General features: G+C 38.4%; 6 protein-coding genes across 11 annotated transcripts; 3 read left to right on the top strand and 3 right to left on the bottom strand.

The window, feature by feature from the left end:
• Nucleotides 1-1,717: 1,717 nt before the first annotated feature.
• Nucleotides 1,718-4,207, bottom strand: LOC104702395 (putative serine/threonine-protein kinase PBL22). Its single transcript, XM_010418251.3, has 6 exons — nt 3,486-4,207; nt 3,329-3,379; nt 3,080-3,234; nt 2,791-2,980; nt 2,306-2,697; nt 1,718-2,219 (listed from the first exon to the last, which is right to left on the bottom strand). The coding sequence occupies exons 1-6, from the start codon at nt 3,571-3,573 to the stop codon at nt 1,950-1,952; spliced, it is 1,146 nt and encodes a 381-aa protein (XP_010416553.1). The 5' UTR covers nt 3,574-4,207; the 3' UTR covers nt 1,718-1,949.
• Nucleotides 4,208-5,264: 1,057 nt separating this feature from the next.
• Nucleotides 5,265-6,562, top strand: LOC104704912 (F-box/kelch-repeat protein At4g39560-like). Its single transcript, XM_010420919.2, has one exon. The coding sequence runs from the start codon at nt 5,267-5,269 to the stop codon at nt 6,431-6,433; it is 1,167 nt and encodes a 388-aa protein (XP_010419221.1). The 5' UTR covers nt 5,265-5,266; the 3' UTR covers nt 6,434-6,562.
• Nucleotides 6,563-6,645: 83 nt separating this feature from the next.
• Nucleotides 6,646-10,262, bottom strand: LOC104702397 (uncharacterized). Of its 2 annotated transcripts, XM_010418252.3 has the most exons (9): nt 9,816-10,262; nt 9,174-9,210; nt 8,973-9,063; nt 8,828-8,873; nt 8,642-8,740; nt 8,211-8,279; nt 7,777-8,122; nt 7,549-7,691; nt 6,646-7,465 (listed from the first exon to the last, which is right to left on the bottom strand). In XM_010418252.3, the coding sequence occupies exons 1-9, from the start codon at nt 10,212-10,214 to the stop codon at nt 6,881-6,883; spliced, it is 1,815 nt and encodes a 604-aa protein (XP_010416554.2). In that variant the 5' UTR covers nt 10,215-10,262; the 3' UTR covers nt 6,646-6,880. The 2 variants fall into 2 exon arrangements, with proteins under 2 accessions (XP_010416554.2, XP_087313239.1); XM_087457113.1 differs by lacking the exon at nt 9,174-9,210 and having other exon boundaries at nt 9,816-10,236.
• Nucleotides 10,263-10,266: 4 nt separating this feature from the next.
• On the top strand, nt 10,267-15,067 carry LOC104702399 (U-box domain-containing protein 43). Of its 4 annotated transcripts, none has more exons than XM_087457108.1 (5): nt 10,788-11,181; nt 11,396-11,952; nt 12,029-12,338; nt 12,451-14,010; nt 14,091-15,067. In XM_087457108.1, the coding sequence occupies exons 2-5, from the start codon at nt 11,410-11,412 to the stop codon at nt 14,180-14,182; spliced, it is 2,505 nt and encodes an 834-aa protein (XP_087313234.1). In that variant the 5' UTR covers nt 10,788-11,181; nt 11,396-11,409; the 3' UTR covers nt 14,183-15,067. The 4 variants fall into 4 exon arrangements, with proteins under 4 accessions (XP_087313236.1, XP_087313234.1, XP_087313237.1 ...); XM_087457109.1 differs by having other exon boundaries at nt 10,883-11,181; nt 11,399-11,952; XM_087457110.1 differs by having other exon boundaries at nt 10,267-11,181; nt 12,451-14,170.
• On the bottom strand, nt 14,055-17,478 carry LOC104713303 (dolichyl-diphosphooligosaccharide--protein glycosyltransferase subunit 1A). The gene is made up of 10 exons (XM_010418253.3): nt 17,034-17,478; nt 16,758-16,802; nt 16,056-16,669; nt 15,813-15,960; nt 15,553-15,729; nt 15,276-15,344; nt 15,063-15,152; nt 14,819-14,977; nt 14,493-14,717; nt 14,055-14,404 (listed from the first exon to the last, which is right to left on the bottom strand). Exons 1-10 carry the CDS (start codon nt 17,142-17,144, stop codon nt 14,213-14,215), a joined length of 1,830 nt encoding a protein of 609 aa, XP_010416555.1. The 5' UTR covers nt 17,145-17,478; the 3' UTR covers nt 14,055-14,212.
• On the top strand, nt 17,332-19,203 carry LOC104702400 (outer envelope pore protein 21B, chloroplastic). Of its 2 annotated transcripts, none has more exons than XM_010418258.3 (5): nt 17,332-17,560; nt 18,252-18,326; nt 18,427-18,579; nt 18,680-18,778; nt 19,011-19,203. In XM_010418258.3, exons 1-5 carry the CDS (start codon nt 17,468-17,470, stop codon nt 19,092-19,094), a joined length of 504 nt encoding a protein of 167 aa, XP_010416560.1. In that variant the 5' UTR covers nt 17,332-17,467; the 3' UTR covers nt 19,095-19,203. The 2 variants fall into 2 exon arrangements, with proteins under 2 accessions (XP_010416560.1, XP_087313240.1); XM_087457114.1 differs by having other exon boundaries at nt 17,355-17,560; nt 18,680-18,810.
• The last annotated feature ends 981 nt before the right edge of the window (nt 19,204-20,184 follow it).

Below are 20,184 nucleotides of genomic sequence, written 5' to 3' on the forward strand. Positions count from 1 at the left end.
TTAAAAAAAAAAGAAAACTTATTAGGCTAAATCTACTCAACAATGCGAATACAAATCGAATTTTGAAATCTCTAGTGATCAAATAACTTAGTTAAATGAAAGGATCCAAAATCCAGTTAGTTTTAACTTTGTATTTTTTTTTTTTTTTGACGACAACAACTAGATTGGCTCAAACAAGCCATTAAAGTCAATGTGAATGTTCATTGTTTACATAGATAATCAAACGCGGTTCAAACCAAACACGTCAGAACATTTTGTCTGTATTACCATTCTGAGTACGTGGAATTAGCACCAAAGCAAAAGAGGTAAATTCCTTCGTTTTTCAAGCTGAATCTTGTCCAAATAAGGCTGGAAAGCTAGCTACTCGAAGGGTGAAGACACTATCTTCACCAAATCAGAGGAATCGGTAAGAAAAACGATATCATGATTATCCGCCCTAATCATACATCTCATCGTCCAAACTAGTGTTTCAACCTTGGCATGTAAAGGTCCTAAAGGAGTAAGGCTTCGTTGAAGATTGGCCGCCCCCATAGTTGGAATCTCCCCGCCAATGGAGAACAATACCAACCTCTACCTGCAAATGGATTTGTCGCTTTCCAAAAACTATCTACAAAACACAAATAATTTGGGTTATGTCGACCTGACACATGGTCACCCTCTCGTCCTTGTTTTAACCTTGTATTGTAAATTTATTATTCAAGTTTACACAATTTGGTCTACAAAAGCGTCTCCTTGCTCCACCTCTGCTCTGAAAAGTTACTGCATAGGTGGTGATCTACAACATTTGGCGGCAGCGAAACAATCTCCTAGATAATGCGCAAAGTTTAGCACCTCAACTCATCTTCAAAATCATTGATCGGGAGATACGGAATATCATCATTGCTAGAAGACTTCGGAAGCATTGGCGTGAGCTGATGTCTTTGTGGATTCGTTAACTTCCCAAATCTTTCCTAATATCTTAATATTTAATTTTTATTGTAGCCTTGTTTTATTTTTTTGCGAAGGTTACTCTGGTGTAGGTGTTACTCTGTTTGTAAACCCTCTTTTTCATATAATGATATTTACATCTTTAGCCAAAAAAAAAAGTTTACACAATTTAAATTTTTTAAAACTTAAAAAGAAAAAGAAAAAAAACCTTGAATGAAAAGGGCTAAAATTGACCTCTTTTGATGGGCTGGATTTTGTTTTTATTGGGCTTTGTAAGATAGACACACGATCTCTAATCTCGACTAAACAGTACTCCCACACGACCTACCGTGACTGGGAATAGATCCCCTAATCTCGGATCCATCCACCTCCTCAACCTTCAATTGCCTCTGTATCGCCATCTCCGTCTTCGATTGTCTTCGTAGGTAGCACAGCTTAACGTGCCTTTTCCTCATCTTCCATCACGAGATTCTCTAGTCTCTGGTTGGTGAAGATTTGGCGAAGTGCAACGACAAAACATCAAATCAAGCGTCGAACAAGTTGGAGCCAAAAATTAGGTCAAATTCAACAACTCACTCATGAAATACGAAGAAATTAAAGCGGAGAATCGTAAATTCAGAGCAATTACGCATAAACGAGAAGAGAAGAGGCACGAGGACTGTATTTATAAAGTGATCTTTTGTGGTTTGGGATCCAAGTTTCCTTTTTGTTTGTTTTTTTACTCTTTTGTGTTGTTTCCTTTTTATTGTTTACTTTTGTAAGCATATGTATTAATGACCCACCAATAATATTGTACGTACCTATATATATTTTTAAACGTAAGAGTTCAAATATTCAGTTTTTTACAAAGCACCATTTAGTTCAATCCCAAAAAAAAACTCTCTTCATCCAAACCAAATCCCATTGAAAAAGCTGACTAAAACAAAAAAAAACCCTGGAAAAAAGCACAAACGTATCGCGGCCTTATCAGGAAGGAACCTTCTGTTTCTAGCAGAGGTTTTCACTTAAATGGCTCATAAAATTTAGTAACTCTGTTTTGTTTCCCCTCTTGAACGGTTAGAGTCCGTAGACTTGCGGGCCGCTCTTCGAGTTTCGTGAGATTTGCTCTGAGCGGCTATGTTCTCAAATGCCACCACAACATCCCCTATTTTCGGTCGGTAATTCGCTTCTTCCTTAAGGCACATCTCGGTTATAGCAATCGCGTAGCTAAGACACCTCTTCGAGTACTTTCCCCGTAGCAAGGGATCAACTAGTTGTCCAAATTTCTTAGGGTCCTTGAGGTATGGTCGCGCCTGCATTAAGAAGAAAACACGGTAAGAAAAAGATTTTTGAGTTGCGGTAAAATCCGTTTTTTTCAATTGTTAGGATTACTACTTACCCACGTAACAAGGTACTGCTCTCCGTTTGGTTTACTCAAATCAATAGCTTTCCTGCCGGAGATCAGCTCAAGCAACACTACACCGAAGCTATAGATATCCGATTTAATGGTTAATCTTCCGCTCATTGCGTATTCTGGAGCACAGTATCCATAAGTACCCATGATCCGAGTCGACACATGTGTCCTATTTCCCACAGGACCAACCTTGGCGAGTCCAAAATCAGAAAGCTTGACGCTAAAGTCTTTATCTAACAAAATGTTTGCTGATTTCAAATCTCGGTAAATCACGGATGGGCTTATTTTACAGTGGAGATACTCAATCCCTCTAGCTGCACCGACAGCGATCTTCATCCGAGTGTTCCAGCTTAGCGGAGTCTGATCAGGCTCAAGATCTAATTCAAACAACAACAAGAGAGGTTTCTTTATTAGTAACAAGAAGATGAGAACTCTTTCTATTTGGTGGGGATTTGGAAAAGATGCTTTACCAAAAAGATGATCTTCTAAGCTACCCATTGGCATGTATTCATAAACGAGAAGTCTCTGAGCACCAGAAGTGCAGTAACCGATTAAAGTTACTAGATTTGGATGATAGAAGACGCTAAGCATACAGACCTCTACTATGAATTCTTGATTCCCTTGATGTCCACCCGGGTTTAACTGCTTGATCGCCACCACCTACTCAATCAATATTCCCATCAGATTTCTTATAACATTTTCAGATTTCTTAAGAAAAAAAAAATTATGATTGAAGACAGAGTTCGGGAGTTTACTCACTTGTCCTGAATCTAAACGTCCCCTGTAAACACTCCCAAAGCCTCCTTTTCCGATCATATTCACCTCCCGGAAATTCTTAGTGGCGGCAGCTAACTCCTTGAACGTGAAACTCCGAGCACCACCACCCGGTTTATCGCTATTCACTTTCCCATTAACTGGCCAAAACCCAAAATTTCAAAAACATTAATTAATTTGTTTTCATCAACGTTTCAAAGAATGTCTTTAAATAGTCATCAGAATTGTTCAAACCTAAAATGCCAGATTTAGACCCTGTTCCTCTTGAACCGCTTCTTGTCTTAACTGCATGCAAGAGAATCACAAATGACTAGGGAAACAAAACAAAAGAAAAGAAAAAAAAACTGGAGAGGTTCAAAAAAAAAAACAGAGAAAAAAACAATTTCAAAACCTGAGGAATAATCGGTTAGGTCGGAAAGGGTATCAATGTTGATTTTCATGTCCTTGGTTTGGGTGGTGAGACAAGAGAAACACCTCATCTTTTTTTTTTTTGTTAAATAAATAAACTCGTGATATGATGGTATTGATGAACGTAAATACAACAACAATGGTGGACGAAATGGATTCAGAGAAGGAGCTGGTTTGAGATGATGTCCAACATTATCATCAAACCTAGCTCCCGGAGAACCCTCACACACGAAACAGAACCAAAAGTTCAAAAAAAAGAACCCTAGGATTCTTGTAATAACAAGGAAGAAAAAGAAAGAACGTAACCTAAGATTTGTTTCTTGGATTATAAAATGGGAGCGAGAGAAAGAGAGGGATCAGAGTCTTTCTCTTTCTTTCTCTATAATTCCAAAAAAAACAAAATGATCAGTAAATGATTCGTTAGGAAGAATCTGAATTGGAGAGAACTAAATTTATAGAAATGGCCTTTTGAATGGTGAAAAATGGTTTCTTTATAAATACTAAAAGAGGAAGAAACAGGCCTTTTTACTCTCTCTTCGAGAAAAATTATTAAAAAGAGTGGTGAGAGCTATAGCAACTGTGAAAAATATTTTGAGGGCAACGGAAGCGAAATTAAAGGAGCCAATGAGATCCTAATTTTGGAACTGCGGCTCGTTTCGTCTTTCCTTCCTTCTGTTGTTTTTCTTGTTTATTATTCAAACGTTTGTTTTATTTTTCTGTTGGAATTTGAACTAATATATGTAACGTATAAGATGTAAGACTATTTAAGAGACACGGTTTCTTTTACCAAAAAAAAGAAAAAAGAGCCACGGTTTAAATTTTTAAACAAAGAAAATTCGAGTGTTCAAATTTTTTTCATATTAACACTAACAATAAACATTGTTCACTTAATTACTTTTGACTTTGAATACGTATACACCCTCTTTTAGAACTCGCTATGCGCTAGTCGGACGGTCGAAGTGGGCCTAGCGCCTAGTGAGAAAATCGGAGATTAAACAGGAATTAACCGAGGACTAGCTTTAGGGTTATTTTCTTAAATTAATAATAAAATAAAAATATATAGTATTAAATATATGTATAATTATGTTTATGTTAAAATAAAAATGTTAAATAAAATACAAAACTATAGTATTGTTTTTAAAATTACGGTAAACACATAAAAACATAATTTTCATTAAAAGTTTGTAAATTAGTTATTGTAAAACATCATAAACTCTTAATTTAAATGTCTAAATTACAAAAAATCATATTTGATTTATATTTGGCTCTAAAAATAATCATTATGTACAAAATTAAGTGGTAAGTAATCGGATTAGACGGGTTATTATAAAATTAGACAGATATAATTGGATAATCGATGATAGGCGGGGATTAGTCATTAATCGAGACGGAGGATGGGCCTAGCGATTTTGCAGGGCGTAATCGGTGCTAGGCGGAGATTTTTAAAACAGGGCGTATACAACAACAAACACTATAAATGCCTCTCTTTTTTGTTGGTTAAATTTTATAATATAAATGCATTATGTTGGTGGAGTTTGATAAACATATCTCCCATTAATATAAATATATAATCCACATATAATTCACAAACTAAAACTATACCTAGAGTAGAAACATTTGATAAGTAGTACTATTTGAATAATTCTGATAACCAAAATGGCAAATGGGCTTCCACTCCTTTCACTAAAATACTCAAAAATAAAACTTGTTTAAGAAGAAAACCAAACAGATTTGGACCTCATCAATCAAAAACATCCAACGACGATGTCCACTTCCGTCGTAGACGAGCCATCGGCCAACGAGGAAACTTCTCCATTGTTGTTTGCATTTACGTCGTTGCCAGATCCATTGACTTTGAGCTGCCTTGCTCGAGTTTCGAGATTTGACCACTTAGCCTTATCTCTAGTCTCCAAAAGATACCGCTCTCTCGTAATCTCCCCTGAGCTCTACAAGACACGATCGTTATTAGGTCGTACCGACGAGTGCCACTACGTATGCTTAAGCACCAAGACCTACCCGACCTCTCGTTGGTTCATCCTCCGACGAGAAAATACCAAGACCTACTTAGAAAACGCCGCAGCAGAGGACCTGGTCCCTGTCCTTTCTTTCCCCACTCAGCTTCCTGAGCTGTCTTCTTTTGTGGCTCTTGATTGGGGGATTTATGTCATCGGTGGATTAACAAACGACAATAGAACGTCCGATGTCTTGCTTCTGGATTGTCGGACTAACACGTGGCGCCACGCCCCATCTATGGGAGTGGCTCGAGCTTCAGCAGCCGCTGGCGTCGTAGGTGGGAAGATATATGTGTTTGGAGGATGTGAGAGTTTAGATTGTTCGAACTGGGCAGAGGTATTTGATCCAAAGACTCAAACTTGGGATGTTTTGGTGCCAATGCCTGATCGGAATGAAGGTGATAATCTGATCCGTGAGACCCTAGTGATGGATGAGAAGGTTTACGCTGTGAGTCTCTGGGACGGAAGCTTCTACTACTCGCCGCGTGAAGGTAAATGGGGAAGAAAGAAGAAGCCAGAAACTCAAAGTTATTATTGTGTGATTGAGAATGTGTTGTACAGTTGTGATAAGTTTGGGAGTTTAGTTTGGCGTGACTCTGAGGAATTGGAGTGGAAGGAAGTTAAAGGCTTGAAGGCTCTACGGTTGAAGTTTCCTAGCTCTGCCTCCTTCCGCTCCATTGCAAACGAAAAGTGTGTCAGTAAGCTGAGCAGTTTTGGTGTCAACATTGTGGTCTCCTCTGTTAGGGCTACGTTTGATGTTTGGTGGGATGTTTGGTGTACCGAGATTTCGTTGGAAAGACGTGAGGAAGAAGGTGAGATTTGGGGAACTATTGAGTCAGAAGCTGTAACCGTAGTTGATCATGTTCCTTCTGGTCGCGTTCCGGTTGAGGTTCTGTGTTCTGCTACTGTCTATGTCTAAATTGATCAACGACAGAATTTGTTTGGCCTAGTTTCGATATTTGTGGATATTATATCAATGCATATTATTATTTCAGTTATATCTGTTTGTTTGTATGCACCAATGAATACAAGAAGTTATTCAAGGGGATATAAATCTTCGTCTTATATTCACAAGACTAAACCAAATGAACATGATGTATAGTCCTTCCTTAAGATGAAACCAAAGTCAAATGCACATTCATAACTCTAATTTGATGGACTAAAAAAATTGTACAAATTTTATATATTCATACATCTTGTGAGTACTCTTATCGGTTTTCTTGTTTACCCTAAAAAAATTTAAGTTGCAACAATCTGTACATAGACTTTCCCTATGTTTTCAACCTAGTACCAAGAATCACAAGCCTCTCTGCCTCTTCTTCTTTCTCCTATCAGTAAAGCTTTCAAGATTAGTAGATATTACTTATTAGAGTTGTAATGCCAAATCCGGATGCTGCGATGAACCTGCTTGATTGTTAGAGCCTGGTGAGTTTGGTGAGACGAGCCTAGCGTTAAGATCCGGTGGCAACTGCTGAAACTCCTGTTTTACGTTCGGAGACAAGCCTTGTTGCGAGACATCTGTTTCAACCATCTGGTTTGGTTTGTGGTTAAATCCGCTGAAACCATGGACTAGAAGACTATTGCTCTTGGTTTCTTGATTCAATACGTGAGCAGCTGGTTCAGAATCTTTGCTCTCATGTGAAGAATGTTTGTTTCCTATGATGGAGCTTGAGACAGAGGTTGTGGGTGACATGATTCTGCTTGGATGACGATGATCATCAGACGCAAAGTCGCTTGAACACTTTTGCTTTCCGGACATTAAGATTTGCTGTTGAGGAGTACTCTCAGGAGGAGCTTCTGGGTTCTCACCAACCCACCCAGGACCAAATTCGGTTCCAGTTGGTAACATTGTTTGAATTCTTTTGTCGGCATATCTCCAAGCAACAGGACCAAGGTTCGCTGCATATCGTGCTAGACTCCTAGCGTACCCATATTCAGTTCTCAACCCAACCTGACCAAATAAGAAAACAATGGTCAGATTCTTTGTTTCTTAAAACAATGGAGACATTTTTTTTTATAAAAGTAGGTACGTACTGGAGTTAACTGTTTTAAATCATCTTCAAGCATTGTAAAAATCGAAGCATCTTGCAAGGAAGTAGAGATCTGGTTGTAGGTATCTCGCCTGTTCTCATCGACATTTTTCATCCCATACTTATTGACAGCCTTCACAACAGAAGCTACAGAAAATAGTTTATGTCAACAAAAAGTATAGGCAAAGTGGGAGTTCTGAAGAAGCTAGTATTAGAAAAAGAAGATCTTTACGTGGAAACTCCTTATCCCAATCTATCAAGAAGCCATTTTGATTCTCATTACTATGGTTGATTCTGACGCAACTTTCTGCTTGACGGAATCCATAAGAAGGAGGATTTTTCCTTAGATTGTAAGAACCGGATAATCTAGAGCTATCTCCAGCTGCATCAGCTGAAATTTCAGAAGTCGTGCTGCGGTCAATCAAAGATTGGTCAAGCTGTTTCTTAAGGCCTGAGCCTGGAGGACGGCCTCTTTTGACCACTTTAGGCTGTTGTGAATGTGACACTTGTTCTTCTCCATCACTTTCTTGTCTCAGATTTCCAAAGTCCTTTTTAGCCAACTCAAGCATAGCTCGTGCCTGTTATACCCATCGATATACTACTATCAAGAGAACAGATAATAACAAACGGAAGCAAATTAGCAAGTTTATATAAGCCAAGGCAAACCTGTCTGAAGTATACTGTATCTGCTGAATTGTACTCCATTGCATTTGTACATATTAAAATCACGTCTTGCTGCAATAAATTGAGAGGGGATCAGAGAGATTTACTCCTGACAATCAACAATAGTTTCAGACACAACCAGTTCACTTTTAACAGTATATTTGCACCATCTCATGGTTACAAAGTCACACAGTGGCTATCAAAATATTAGATAGTTTAGTAGTAAGACTAAGAAACCCTTGAACGCTTGTCGGCAAACACAGATGTTGCACCTACCAGAGAAATTTTTGCACGAGACTTAACAATATGAAGAAAATCAAAACTATGCAAGATGAACACTCCACTTTAGAAAAAAAAGAGCAGGGATGTAATTATACACAGCCAACTGATAGTGCAGTGAGAAGCAATGTGCTAGGTTCAATTGCGAGACTTGCCTCAAATTGTTCTAAGGTGGAGTATGCACCGGATTCTAATTTTTTCCGCAATGTGCTGAAATCCATCGGATTCTTGATAATCTCATGATAATCAGGAAGCTGTAAACAAAACATTCACCACTAAGGTAAAGGCAAAACAAAATGTTTCAACATCAACAAGCTTTTAAAAATAAAGAAACACTTCACCTCCTCAGTATCAACTGGGTCAGAGTACACTCCATATGTATCCTTCCTTCAAGTATTTGTAAAACAACATCAATCAGAAAAACCAAACCCAGAATTAAATCACAACAGTAGAGAAGGAAGGCAAAAAAAAAATGGAGAACAATACTTTTGAACTCTATCTAGGATGAACAAGAGCAACTTTTTGTCAGGCAAAGGTGTAGAAGAGGGGCCATACGACTCCACAAGTGACCCTCCTCCTGTCCACAAGTAAAAATACCACAAATTTATTTAAATTAATTAATTAGTACAACAAATTACAGGTTTCAGCCTTTCCATAAAAACATGAGAAAATAGGAAATATAAATACTTAAGAGAATGTGTGTCGCTTTCGAAGCCTTTTCTCCCTGCAGGAATACAAAAAAACAGAGTATATCTATCATCAACCACATGTTTAAAATAGATAATTAAAGATCCTAAACACAGATGTCTGTATTTATGACAACTTTCATGTCCGTCGTGAAAGTACAATTTTTTTTAACTGATAGAGTTAGGAAAAGACAAAGTAAGAGAACTTGTCTTCTTCAGACATGATTGTCTCTTCAGTGCAGAACCGTCTTTAATTTTTTGTTTTGTTTTCTGATAACTATGAATTAATACTAGAATGAAAAAGAATAAAATATAATATAAACTCAAATCAAATCAGCCAAACAACACCAAGATTTAATCTCGTCCAAAGACAAACAACAAAAATAAAAAAGGGAGAAAAATAAGAAAAAATAAAAATACAGAAAAAGCTGAAATTATGAATTCCCCCATTTCCCACCAACAAAGAAAAAAAAGAGGAAATAGTCCAAAACTCATCACTCAATAAACCTTATTTAAGCATCAACACGAACCTCAATTAACGCGCCAAATTCTCAACCAAAAAAAAACAAAACCCTAAATTAACAGTTTTTTTTTTCTTTTCCCAACTTAAAAGATTGTTTTTTTTTTTATAATAATAACTAACCGTATTATCGTCAGATCCGTAACGGCGGGTGATTGAAGCATCAGTGTTAAAAACTCCGCCGCCGTCAGATTTGAAATCAGAAGAAGAATCGTGTGAGTTCAATCCGTGCAAAAGCCGATGCTTTTTGTCTCTCCGCTCATCGTCGTCCTCTTCGTCTCCAGAATTAGAATTCCGGCGAATTAATCGGGCGGCGCCGCCGGAATTAGGGTTTCTAAAACTGGATCTAAACTCTTCTTCTTCTTTTTTAACATCGGGGTTTGTTCTCTGAAGAAGCAATTGTTGCTGCTGTTGTTTGATAGCTCGTTTCTGGAGATCGAGTAGAGATGGCCTACCTTTCTTCTTCTTCTTCGTCAATGTATTATTCTTAGTATCAGCTGCTGCTGTTGATACCTCACCCATTCTCTCTCTTTCTCTCGCCTTCTCTCTCTCTCTCTAAACAGTCGTTTCGTTTTTATTCATTCCTTCTTTTTTTGGGTTTTACACACTTCTACTTACTACACATGTGCGAGTGAGTGAGTTCGCACGTGCTGACCGAAACGTGGACACGGTTTACTCGTGCGTGCTTTTTGATACACGTGGTTTATACTGTATGGATTGTTTTGGGATAACGTTTCTGACTTTTCGATTTAATTGGGCCCAAATGGACCTCTCTATATCTATATCCAGTTTGCTACATTATTATTGTGAAATGCAATTCCCTTTCTTTTCTTTTTTTGTTTGTGTGGGGGAGATTGGATTTGGATTCATGGTTTTCGAAGATTGTAAATGTATATATTAGGATATACTTAGGTTTGATCTAATTTTGTTACTGAAATCATACATAAACCTACGTAAAAAATTGCATGTTGCTGAATAAAACAATATTCACAGAATCAAAGTTGTGAATGACAAAGAAGAACTTTGACTAAAACATAATTTAAAATGACACCAAAACGTATTAGTTTGGTAAGTCTACATGTTCACATGTGTTCTGTCATTACTTCCACAATTACGTACATAATCAACGTTTTTTTTCTTGGTAAATGTCTATTTTATATGTTTTTTATTGTCGGTGTGTGTTTTTTTTTGTCTCTTCCGTCCTTCTGCTTAAATCTCTTTTTTTGGTTCCCATCTTTCTTCCCCCCTGACTCGATTTCAGGCAAAAATCATCTCTGTCGGGTTCAAGCTTAAGAGATGATGAGTAGTTGACCTGAGATGTGGTGTACATGGAAGTGACTCGATTTCACACGTTTTCCACTTAAAGATTTGGTATATTACCCACATGGTCGTTTCTCAATTTCTCAAGCTAGAAGAAGCCAAGGTTCTTCTTTGTTCTTGGTTTAGATCGGTTTCTTGATTCTTCAGGGGCTTCTTGCGTTTGAAACTGGTACGTGTGCTTAATACACTCGTGAGAAAGAAGAAACAAAATTCTTTACCGCGATTCTAAATTTAGTAATATGTGATCATTGTGTTCGAAAAAAAAATTCTTTGTTCAATTTCGGCTTTTAGTTTTGATCTAAGTAACAACTAAATAGTTGTTCTCCTCGGACCTTAGCTTAATTTGTTGCTGATTACGTAATTGGGGTATCTTCTTCTGTTAGAAGGAATTATCAATATGGTCGAAAGTGGAAGTTGGGATGGAAGCCAATCAGATAACAGCTCTCAGTTCGAGCCAGGGATTGATAATATCTACGAAGCTTTTATTTGTCCATTGACAAAGCAAGTTATGCATGATCCCGTCACTTTAGAGAATGGTCAAACGTTTGAGCGTGAAGCAATCGAGATATGGTTCAAGGAATGCCGCGAAAACGGCCAGCCTCTGTCTTGTCCTACAACTTCCAAGGAGCTGAGTGTCACTGATCTAAGCCCGAGTATAGCTCTGCGTAACACAATCGAAGAGTGGAGAGCTAGGAACGATGCTTTGAAGCTTGATATTGCTCGTCAGTCACTCTACTTGGCGAATGCTGAGACCAATATTTTGCTGGCTTTGAAGAACGTACGAGATATTTGTAGGAACATTCGTAAGATCAAGCACCGTGTACGCAATCCTCAGCTCGTTCGGTTGATTACTGATATGTTAAAAAGTAGTAGCCATGAAGTGCGGTATAAGGCTTTACAAACTCTTCAAGTCGTTGTTGAGGGAGATGATGAGAGCAAGGTTTGTCTCTGTTTTATCTCTCTGTTTGTTCTCTTAATCCCTTTGTTAATAAACTTATTAGTGTGTTGTGTTGCAGGCAATAGTAGCTGAAGGAGACAATGTGCGTACAATAGTCAAGTTCCTAACCCAAGAGCAATCAAAGGGGAGGGAAGCAGCTGTTTCTGTGTTGTTTGAGCTATCCAAGTCTGAGTCCTTGTGCGAGAAGATTGGATCAGTTCGTGGAGCAATCATATTATTGGTTGGTCTGACGAGCAGCAAGTCAGAGATTGTTTCAACTGTTGAGAAAGCTGATAAAACTTTGACAAACTTGGAGGTATCAGAGGATAATGTTCGAGAGATGGCTACCAATGGTAGACTGCAGCCTCTTCTTGCTAAGCTTCTTGAAGGTGATTTTACCAAACCATTTTTCTCTGATTGGTTTTGATGAAACTGTAACAATGGAAACATAGAACTCTTAGTTGGTTAGGTATCTAAATCATAGCTATATATGATATGCAGGTTCACCTGAAACAAAAATCTCCATGGCTTCTTATCTTGGGGAGCTTGCCTTAAATAACGATGTGAAAGTTATTGTGGCTCAAACTGTGGGCTCTTCACTTATCGATCTTATGAGAACTCGCAACATGCGCCAACGGGAAGCTGCTTTGCGAGCTCTCAACAACATCTCAACGTTTGAGGGGAGTGCCAAAGTCTTAATCGATACAGGAATACTACCACCGCTTATCAAAGACCTGTTTTATGTTGGGCCAAACCAGCTTCCAATTCGACTTAAAGAAGTCTCTGCCACTATTCTTGCAAATATAGTGAACATTGGCTATGACTTTTACAAAGTTCCTGTTGGACCTGATCACCAAACTCTTGTCTCAGAGGACATAGTGGAAAGCCTACTCCAACTAACTAGCAACACTGGTCCAGAAATCCAGGGAAAGCTGTTGGCGGTTCTTGTTGGACTCACTAGCTGTCCAAACTCGGTTATTAATGTTGTTTCTGCTATCAGAAACTCAGCTGCCATCATTAGCTTGGTTCAGTTCGTTGAGATTCACGAGAATGATGATTTACGTTTAGCTTCTATCAAGCTTCTTCATAACATTTCCCCACACATGAGTGAGGAACTAGCCAATGCGTTGCGTGGCACTGTTGGACAGCTCGGTAGCCTTGTCGCTATCATATTAGAGAATACACCAACCATCACAGAGGAACAAGCTGCAGCTGCTGGAGTTTTAGCTGAGCTTCCTGAGAGAGATTTGGTTCTGACTATGAGATTGTTAAGAGATGGTGCTTTTGAGAAAATCATCTCCAAGATAAGTGGTATACGCCAAAAAGAAATCAGGGGAATCCGGTTCGAGAGAACATTTCTTGAAAGACTTGTTAGTATTCTTGCTCGGATCACCTTCGCACTCACCAAGGAGACTCAAGCCGTTTCGTTCTGCTGTGAGAACAATCTTACTGCAGTTTTCATTGATCTCCTTCAATCCAACAGTCAGGACAACATCCAGATGGCTTCTGCAATAGCTTTGGAGAATCTTTCACTTGAATCCAAGAATCTAACAAGGATACCTGAACTGCCTCCTCCCAACTACTGTGTATCGATCTTTTCATGTCTGAGCAAGCCGCCTGTTGTTCTAGGTATCTGCAAGATCCATCAAGGGATATGCTCAGTGAGAGAAAGCTTTTGTCTCGTTGAGGGACAAGCAGTAGATAAGTTGGTTGATCTACTGGACCATGAAAATGAGAAGGTGGTTGGAGCAGCACTTGCAGCTCTTTCTACTTTGTTAGAAGACGGTTTAGAAGTTGAAAAAGCAGTGAGATTGATTGATGAAGCAGACGGTATTACGCCTATTTTAAACGTTCTGTTGGAGAATCAAACAGAGAATTTGAGGATTAGAGCTGTGTGGATGGTTGAGAGGATCTTACGAATTGAAGAAATAGCTAGAGAAGTCGGAGAAGAACAAAACGTAACTGCAGCACTTATTGACGCCTTTCAAAACGCTGATTTTAAGACAAAACAGATTGCTGAGAACGCCTTGAGGCACATTGATAAGATCCCAAACTTCTCTGGTATATTCTCCAACATTGGTTAGACCTATATGCATTCTTGTAAATGATTTTAAGATAATTTGATTCATTGTTAAACTCAGAGGAACTTGAGCTGTCATCCAAAGTTGATAAACACTGCGCATTAAGGTACCAAAATTTTCTAATGGGAGTGAATTCGAAAGTCTGGTTTTAAGCTTAAGAAGATTTGCTACATTTAACTTTTCTAGATCTCATCAATGAATTCTAGAAGATCTTCGATTTCTTGCCTCAAAGCTATGATCTTTTGCTGCTGAGAAGCGATCCGGTTTTCGATATCACGTCCGGATGATTTCTTCTCATACCCTTCCACAACAGTGGTATGTTTGGCCATCAACTTCTCTTGAAGTTCTTTTTCTTTTACAACTAGCTCTTCGACCTGCATCAACGAAAAATGTTCGAAAAAAGAGACTGTTAAGCAGCGCAGAGACTAAGAGAGGTGAGACAGGTGTAAAGAACTTTGGGACCTTTGGAGATATGTGAGAAGCTGATGGGGAAGATTGTAAGAAACCCAGTAACGGCTTCAGTTCTTTCGAAAGATCTTTTAGTAAACTGTCAGTGGATTTGCGGGCTGCTTTGCATGTTTGAAAGTCACCGGTTCTTGAGAGATCACGCAGCGATGCTTCGAGCTTATCATGTGCAGCTAAGCATTTTTGAATGATGCTTTGGACTTCCTGGAGTGTTGCTAAGACCTGGAAAAACAAAAGGAGCCATGTTTTGATATCTACCATTGAGAGAATCAAGATGCCAGCATAGCATGTGAATATATGCTTGAAAAAGGGCTCCAATGTACCTCATCCCATTGGAGTTTGGCCAAATATGTAGGAGAGGACTTGGAGATTGAGAAGTCAGCCCGTGTGTATATGATGCAAGTGATGAACAAAACAAAAAATCCAGAGATCAGCATCAATGGCTCACTCAGTAGATTGATGTTGCTGAACTTATAGTAAACCTGTACAGAAAACAAATCTCATCATCAACTAAACATTGGAATATTGTGGATTTAGAATGACAGCATTGCTAACGTATTACATTACCTGGATATGCTGATTGTGATCTGGAACAACATTGTCTTTTTCGAGAACAACAACTGGTCTACCAGCTATATCTAAGTGTGAATACTTGATCTGCAAAGAACAGTAAGTTTATAGAAACATGAATAATTTAAATATCCTAATTGAAATACACGAAGACTTATAATCACTAGACAGAGGATATATCATGATCAAATAAAGCCAAGACTCTGTTACCTCTCGAGATTGCTTGACAGCAAACGGAGTGGTAACTGATATATCCTTTGACCCCTCGGGTAAAACAACCTACGATGGAAGAAGAAAACACAACTAAAACATCACGCAAGTAGAATTTTTACTCAATGTCACTCAATATGGGTGTATCACAGGCCAATCCAGTTATTATAAAAGATTGACTGCTGCATTGATTAATTTGCTTCCACATCATTCTTAAGCTAACGAAAATCAAACTACGAAAGGAAAACACTTCAAGTGGAAAGTGTATAATACCAACCTGTACAATAAGTTTTTCAGTGACAAGGTCAATCATAGGGGAGCCAAAGGAGATGTTGACGAAACGTTTCCCTTCCGATGCAAACAAGAAGTCACTAAGTGGTAAACCATAACCTATCGTGAAAAAAGTTTTCCACCCACCAAACAAGGGAAACCTAGGCTCAATTAGTAGCTCTGTCTGCAACCAAACCAGCAAAAAGATCAAAACACATATAGCAATAATATTTGTAAGACTAATACTCGTTAATCCAAAAGATCAACCTTTTTCGAATCACTTTGCATCTCAGACGTGGAGATATTTCCAATATCATCCCTGTAATAAATAGAATGGGCTCTAGGAGGTAATCTAGCAAGTAAATGCCTAAAGGCAGATGCTCCTCGGGGATTAGGCCTGGCTTGAAAGTCTAACCTGCGGTTGGAATATGACGAGAATGATGAAGCAACCAATTTGTGAGTTAGAATAGCGAAATAAATGAAGATTAAAACTTCATTCAGAGTATTAACCTTGAAAACTCGCCCTTGAGTTGAGCCCCTCGGTGAACAACATTATAATGCTCTGTGACCTGCACATTCCCCCAATGAGACACTTCTATCTCCCGCACAAGCTTCTCGGCTACGGCAAATGCAGCCTTGCTTTCAAAGTGGACAACAATTGGAGAGTATGAAAACGGTGGGAGGTTCTTGTATGGGCCATATTTGAGCTCTGATCCCTGGAGCTTTGTATTCTCCAGTTTGCTGTAAGATTCGATTCTAGCATTTGGTAGTTTGATAGACAACGACTGAGATTCAACAGTGTAAGGAGAGAGATACTGTGCGCTTTCTTGGAGCATAACAAGATGGATTTCACCCTGAGTTATCTTCTCCGGAAATGGCTGAAGTACATTGGTGAATGTAGCAACTACCTCTAGCGTCAAAGAATCGCCTTTACTGAGTGTTTTGGGTAATGCAACTGAGTAAACACTAATTGAATCCGGTATTCCTTTCGGATCAGCTTTTTTAACAGAGAGATTGGCCAAAGGGCGTTTAGTTTTCACCGATAAATATGCCAAATTGTTACCAAGAAACTTAGGGAAGGTCAACATAAACTCAGAAATTGATTCAGAGCCAGGATTAACGACCTAAACACCAAATTGGAAAAAGAGGACTTAGATACGGCAACACAATTCGTAAGTTAGACCCTGACTAACACAGTCTCATGGAAGTTACCTTAAGGCTCTTAGTAACACGAGCAAACTGTGATGTCACATCGATCTGCACAACAATTTCGAAATAGAAATCACTATACAAATTACAAAAGATCAGAATTCTATATCCCATCCTAACGAGATCACAAAAAAAAAGTTTAAATCTTTAGAACTGATTCCCAAGTGTTAAGCACAGATCATCAAATGCAAAGTTCGTGCTATTGGATCAGGAACCTCGTGAATCATAAAAAACCAGATCGAAGATTATTGTGTGTGGGGGAGAGTGATTGAGACTTACACGACGCTCGACTTTTGATAAGACCAGATCGGAGAACGCCGGCGTCGCGATTACAGCGATCGTCAGCAGAAGAAGCAACAGATCGACGACGACGACACTCGATTGCTTCATCCTTGTCAAGATTATTCGAACTCGCTCACTCACTCAGAGAAATCAAACCTATGATGGGTTAATTCCCGGGTCGGGTTAAACCCGTAAGAAAAGGCTTATTTTATTTATCTAAGCCCACATATATTGGGCCTAAATATGGGCTTAAAGGACACATGGCAGTGATTTATTGGTTGGAATATGGTAAACCTTGGTGTAGAGGATGATGATGATACAGTACTGTGTGAAAACTAGGTGAGGTTTTGGTTTTGGTTTTTGGCTCTGCGTTTGTGTTTCCAGGCGATTTTCTCGAGAAAAGAAAGATTTGTTGGGGAGGGGAAGGGAAAATGGAGACATCACTGAGGTATACCTGCAATTCAAGGTCTATGAAAATTCATGCCAAAGAGAAGGTCCCTGTGAACTCGAGAACCCATTTACAGGTGAGAGAACTTTGTCTTCTTTGTTTCCTTCGTTTTTGTTTTGCTGTGGAGGAGGATTTTAGTAGCTTTATTCAATTATTGACTAGTTTCTGAGCTTAATGAATGCCCAAACTCTCTTGAATGTTCGCAGGGGTTTAGTTTATTTTACCTGTAGGGTTTGTTTTGGGTGTTCCGGAGTGGATTTTGACATAAGTGAACTGTAAAGTCTCAACCTTTTGGTTAAGAAGATAAGATTAGGAACCGGTTTTGGATTTTGAAGCAGCTCTTAATGTTGTTATGAAACCCTAATCTGAGTGAAGTTGCTGCTAATCAGGGGTGATTTGTTCCAATTTTTAGAATGGAGTTGTTTGTGTCACTCTCTTCTTGGTGTTCTTGTGGGTCTCTGTATCATCATTGTGCTGTTAGGCTTTTTGAGTTTTGGGTTTTTGAGAGTGTGATTTAGTGTAGGAATTAAGAGTTCAGATTTTGTTTGAATAGTTAACTTCCTTTATAATGGTTATTGTCAAAAAAAACAAGCTTTCTTGAATCATGATTCATTACTTGTCAGTATGTGTATCCCGCTTGCTTGTTCTGCTATAGTTGTTTAGCTTTTGGCTGCAGTATCTTGACATTTATAGCCAAGTTGTGTTGCTATCTTGCAATCACATTTCTGTTTCTTATTTTCTTTGATGGTTCTTTTGTTTGTTGATAGTTTCATGGAGAGCTAGATACTGTAACTGGGGCCCCGAGTTACTTCTGTGGGATGATGAGATACTTTTTCCCTGAGGTTTGATCTCAATTTCTGATGGTTCCTCTATCTCTTCTCCCCTAAATAGTTTCCAGCTGTTGATTAATATACTAATACAGTGTTACAAATTTCCCCTTAGGTTTCAACAGGCCTTGCGGTAGGACTGCATTATGATAAGCGCCAAAAGCTTCGGTGTCTTCTACGCGGGAAAAAAGAGTTTCCTGTGAGAACTGATAAGCATGTAACCTTTAATATTAAAGGGCGGTGTGATCTTGATCAAGACTTGAATCAGGTTCGGTGTTTTTTTTGGTCTCAAGAACTTTCTTTGAAGTTATGTTTTTTTGCTTGTGGATTTTTTACCTCACCGAACTGTCCTCGTTTTTGGCCAACAGAAGAACCCTAAAGGAGCTGCAGAATTTGCCTGGAACATTATGAATTTTAAGGAAGATCAAGATGTACGGATCAAAGTTGGCTACGAAATGTTTGAGAAGGTATCATCTCTCTCGTATCTGATCAGCTGAAAGTATGTTGACTCTTCCAAAATTCACTCTTCTGGTTATGTTTGAACCGGCAGTTAAAATCTTTCAATGCTCACTACTTGCGTAGTGGCCTCTATTATGAAACCGATGTATCATCATGTTTAGGCTTTACATCTCCTTTGTTAAACTGGGAAAATGGCTTTCTTTGGATTCATCAAAACAGTGTGTTACCTCTTTCTTGCAGGTTCCTTATATGCAGATTAGAGAAAACAACTGGACTTTCAACGCAAACATGAAGGGAAAATGGAACTTGCGGTATGACCTGTAACTGCGTTTAGTTTTTCATCATCATCATTTGAGAAATGTATTTGATACCACTACCAATGAACACATTTTAGTTCTATCAATTAATTCAAAGTCAGAAATCTTCCAGATCATCTCTCCATTGTATTTATTCCTTGCGTCCTCTGACTGAAGTCAAATGTGGATGTTCCTATGTTGGATAATAGGGTTCGTATCTTACTTAACTTTATTATGAGTACAGACTTAAACACTCCTAGTCCAAGGTCCCTCAGATCCTGAACCGTGCGATGGATCTGAAGTCAAATGTGGATGTTCCTATGTCGGATAAAAGGGTTCGTATCTACTTAACTTTTATTATTAGTAGAGGAGACTTTAATTAAACACTCTTAGTCCTAGGTCCCTCAGAGATCCATTGATCCTGAACCGTGTGATAACTTAACCGGGCAAAACATGCCAAACCAGAAATTTTTCATGAATTCACTAACCAACTCCAAACCTAAAAACCAACTGAAAATCTTGGACCGGTTTGGTTTGGATGAAATTGAGAATGATGCTGCTGGGAGCATCAACATCAGTACCAAAGAGTTTAAAAAAGGCCGCACACAAAAGTGTTGATCTTCAGAATCCGAAAATGGGGTATGCTCAAGATTTGCTTACTGATCATCATCACTCAGAAACGAGAAAAGAAAAAAGAAAACTGAAAAAGGATCAAAGATCGTTTTCAAACGGTAAAAGAAAAAGAGACTCAGACTAGTCACCAATTTTATCGTTTAGATTTTGTTAATGGCTTTAACTTCAAATCCACGTGATCTCTTATGCATTACATTTAACTATTTAACTATAATATCTCAATGTTTTATTAGAGGCGGCTGAATGGCTGATACATAAAAAAAGCTCTCTAACTCTTTAAGTGATGAGGTCCTTTTTCGTTTTATTTTGTTAATAAAAAAGAAAAAAAAATGCACGCAGATGTGACAAGTTTTATCCCAAATCTTTTGTTAAATACTTTTTTAATTTCCCCAACCTGTAAAGATATTTTGGAAAGTAATTGGAATTATCTTCTAGTCATGCATCTCTATCAACTTTTTTAGTCTTTTAGAACATCATCTTTGTAT

This window comes from Camelina sativa, chromosome 7 (assembly GCF_030686135.1).
Source record: "Camelina sativa cultivar CO46 ecotype springtype chromosome 7, ASM3068613v1".
Lineage (NCBI taxonomy): Eukaryota > Viridiplantae > Streptophyta > Magnoliopsida > Brassicales > Brassicaceae > Camelina > Camelina sativa.

Excerpts from the sequence above, each read along its gene's own strand:
- LOC104702397 (XM_010418252.3), bottom strand. The coding sequence starts at position 10,214 with ATGGGTGAGGTATCAACAGCAGCAGCTGATACTAAGAATAATACATTG. Across the intron at positions 8,123-8,210 it reads ATACAGTATACTTCAGACAG|GCACGAGCTATGCTTGAGTT; the intron begins GTTTGCCTTGGC and ends TGGGTATAACAG. Across the intron at positions 7,466-7,548 it reads ATTTAAAACAGTTAACTCCA|GTTGGGTTGAGAACTGAATA; the intron begins GTACGTACCTAC and ends TTATTTGGTCAG.
- LOC104713303 (XM_010418253.3), bottom strand. The coding sequence starts at position 17,144 with ATGAAGCAATCGAGTGTCGTCGTCGTCGATCTGTTGCTTCTTCTGCTG. Across the intron at positions 16,803-17,033 it reads TATCAAAAGTCGAGCGTCGT|ATCGATGTGACATCACAGTT; the intron begins GTAAGTCTCAAT and ends ATTGTTGTGCAG. Across the intron at positions 14,405-14,492 it reads CTTCTCACATATCTCCAAAG|GTCGAAGAGCTAGTTGTAAA; the intron begins GTCCCAAAGTTC and ends TCGTTGATGCAG.
- LOC104704912 (XM_010420919.2), top strand. The coding sequence starts at position 5,267 with ATGTCCACTTCCGTCGTAGACGAGCCATCGGCCAACGAGGAAACTTCT.
- LOC104702400 (XM_010418258.3), top strand. The coding sequence starts at position 17,468 with ATGGAGACATCACTGAGGTATACCTGCAATTCAAGGTCTATGAAAATT. Across the intron at positions 17,561-18,251 it reads ACTCGAGAACCCATTTACAG|TTTCATGGAGAGCTAGATAC; the intron begins GTGAGAGAACTT and ends GTTTGTTGATAG. Across the intron at positions 18,327-18,426 it reads TGAGATACTTTTTCCCTGAG|GTTTCAACAGGCCTTGCGGT; the intron begins GTTTGATCTCAA and ends ATTTCCCCTTAG.
- LOC104702395 (XM_010418251.3), bottom strand. The coding sequence starts at position 3,573 with ATGAGGTGTTTCTCTTGTCTCACCACCCAAACCAAGGACATGAAAATC. Across the intron at positions 3,380-3,485 it reads CCTAACCGATTATTCCTCAG|TTAAGACAAGAAGCGGTTCA; the intron begins GTTTTGAAATTG and ends TCTTGCATGCAG. Across the intron at positions 3,235-3,328 it reads GTCTAAATCTGGCATTTTAG|TTAATGGGAAAGTGAATAGC; the intron begins GTTTGAACAATT and ends GGTTTTGGCCAG.
- LOC104702399 (XM_087457108.1), top strand. The coding sequence starts at position 11,410 with ATGGTCGAAAGTGGAAGTTGGGATGGAAGCCAATCAGATAACAGCTCT. Across the intron at positions 11,953-12,028 it reads AGGGAGATGATGAGAGCAAG|GCAATAGTAGCTGAAGGAGA; the intron begins GTTTGTCTCTGT and ends GTTGTGTTGCAG. Across the intron at positions 14,011-14,090 it reads TAAGATCCCAAACTTCTCTG|AGGAACTTGAGCTGTCATCC; the intron begins GTATATTCTCCA and ends TGTTAAACTCAG.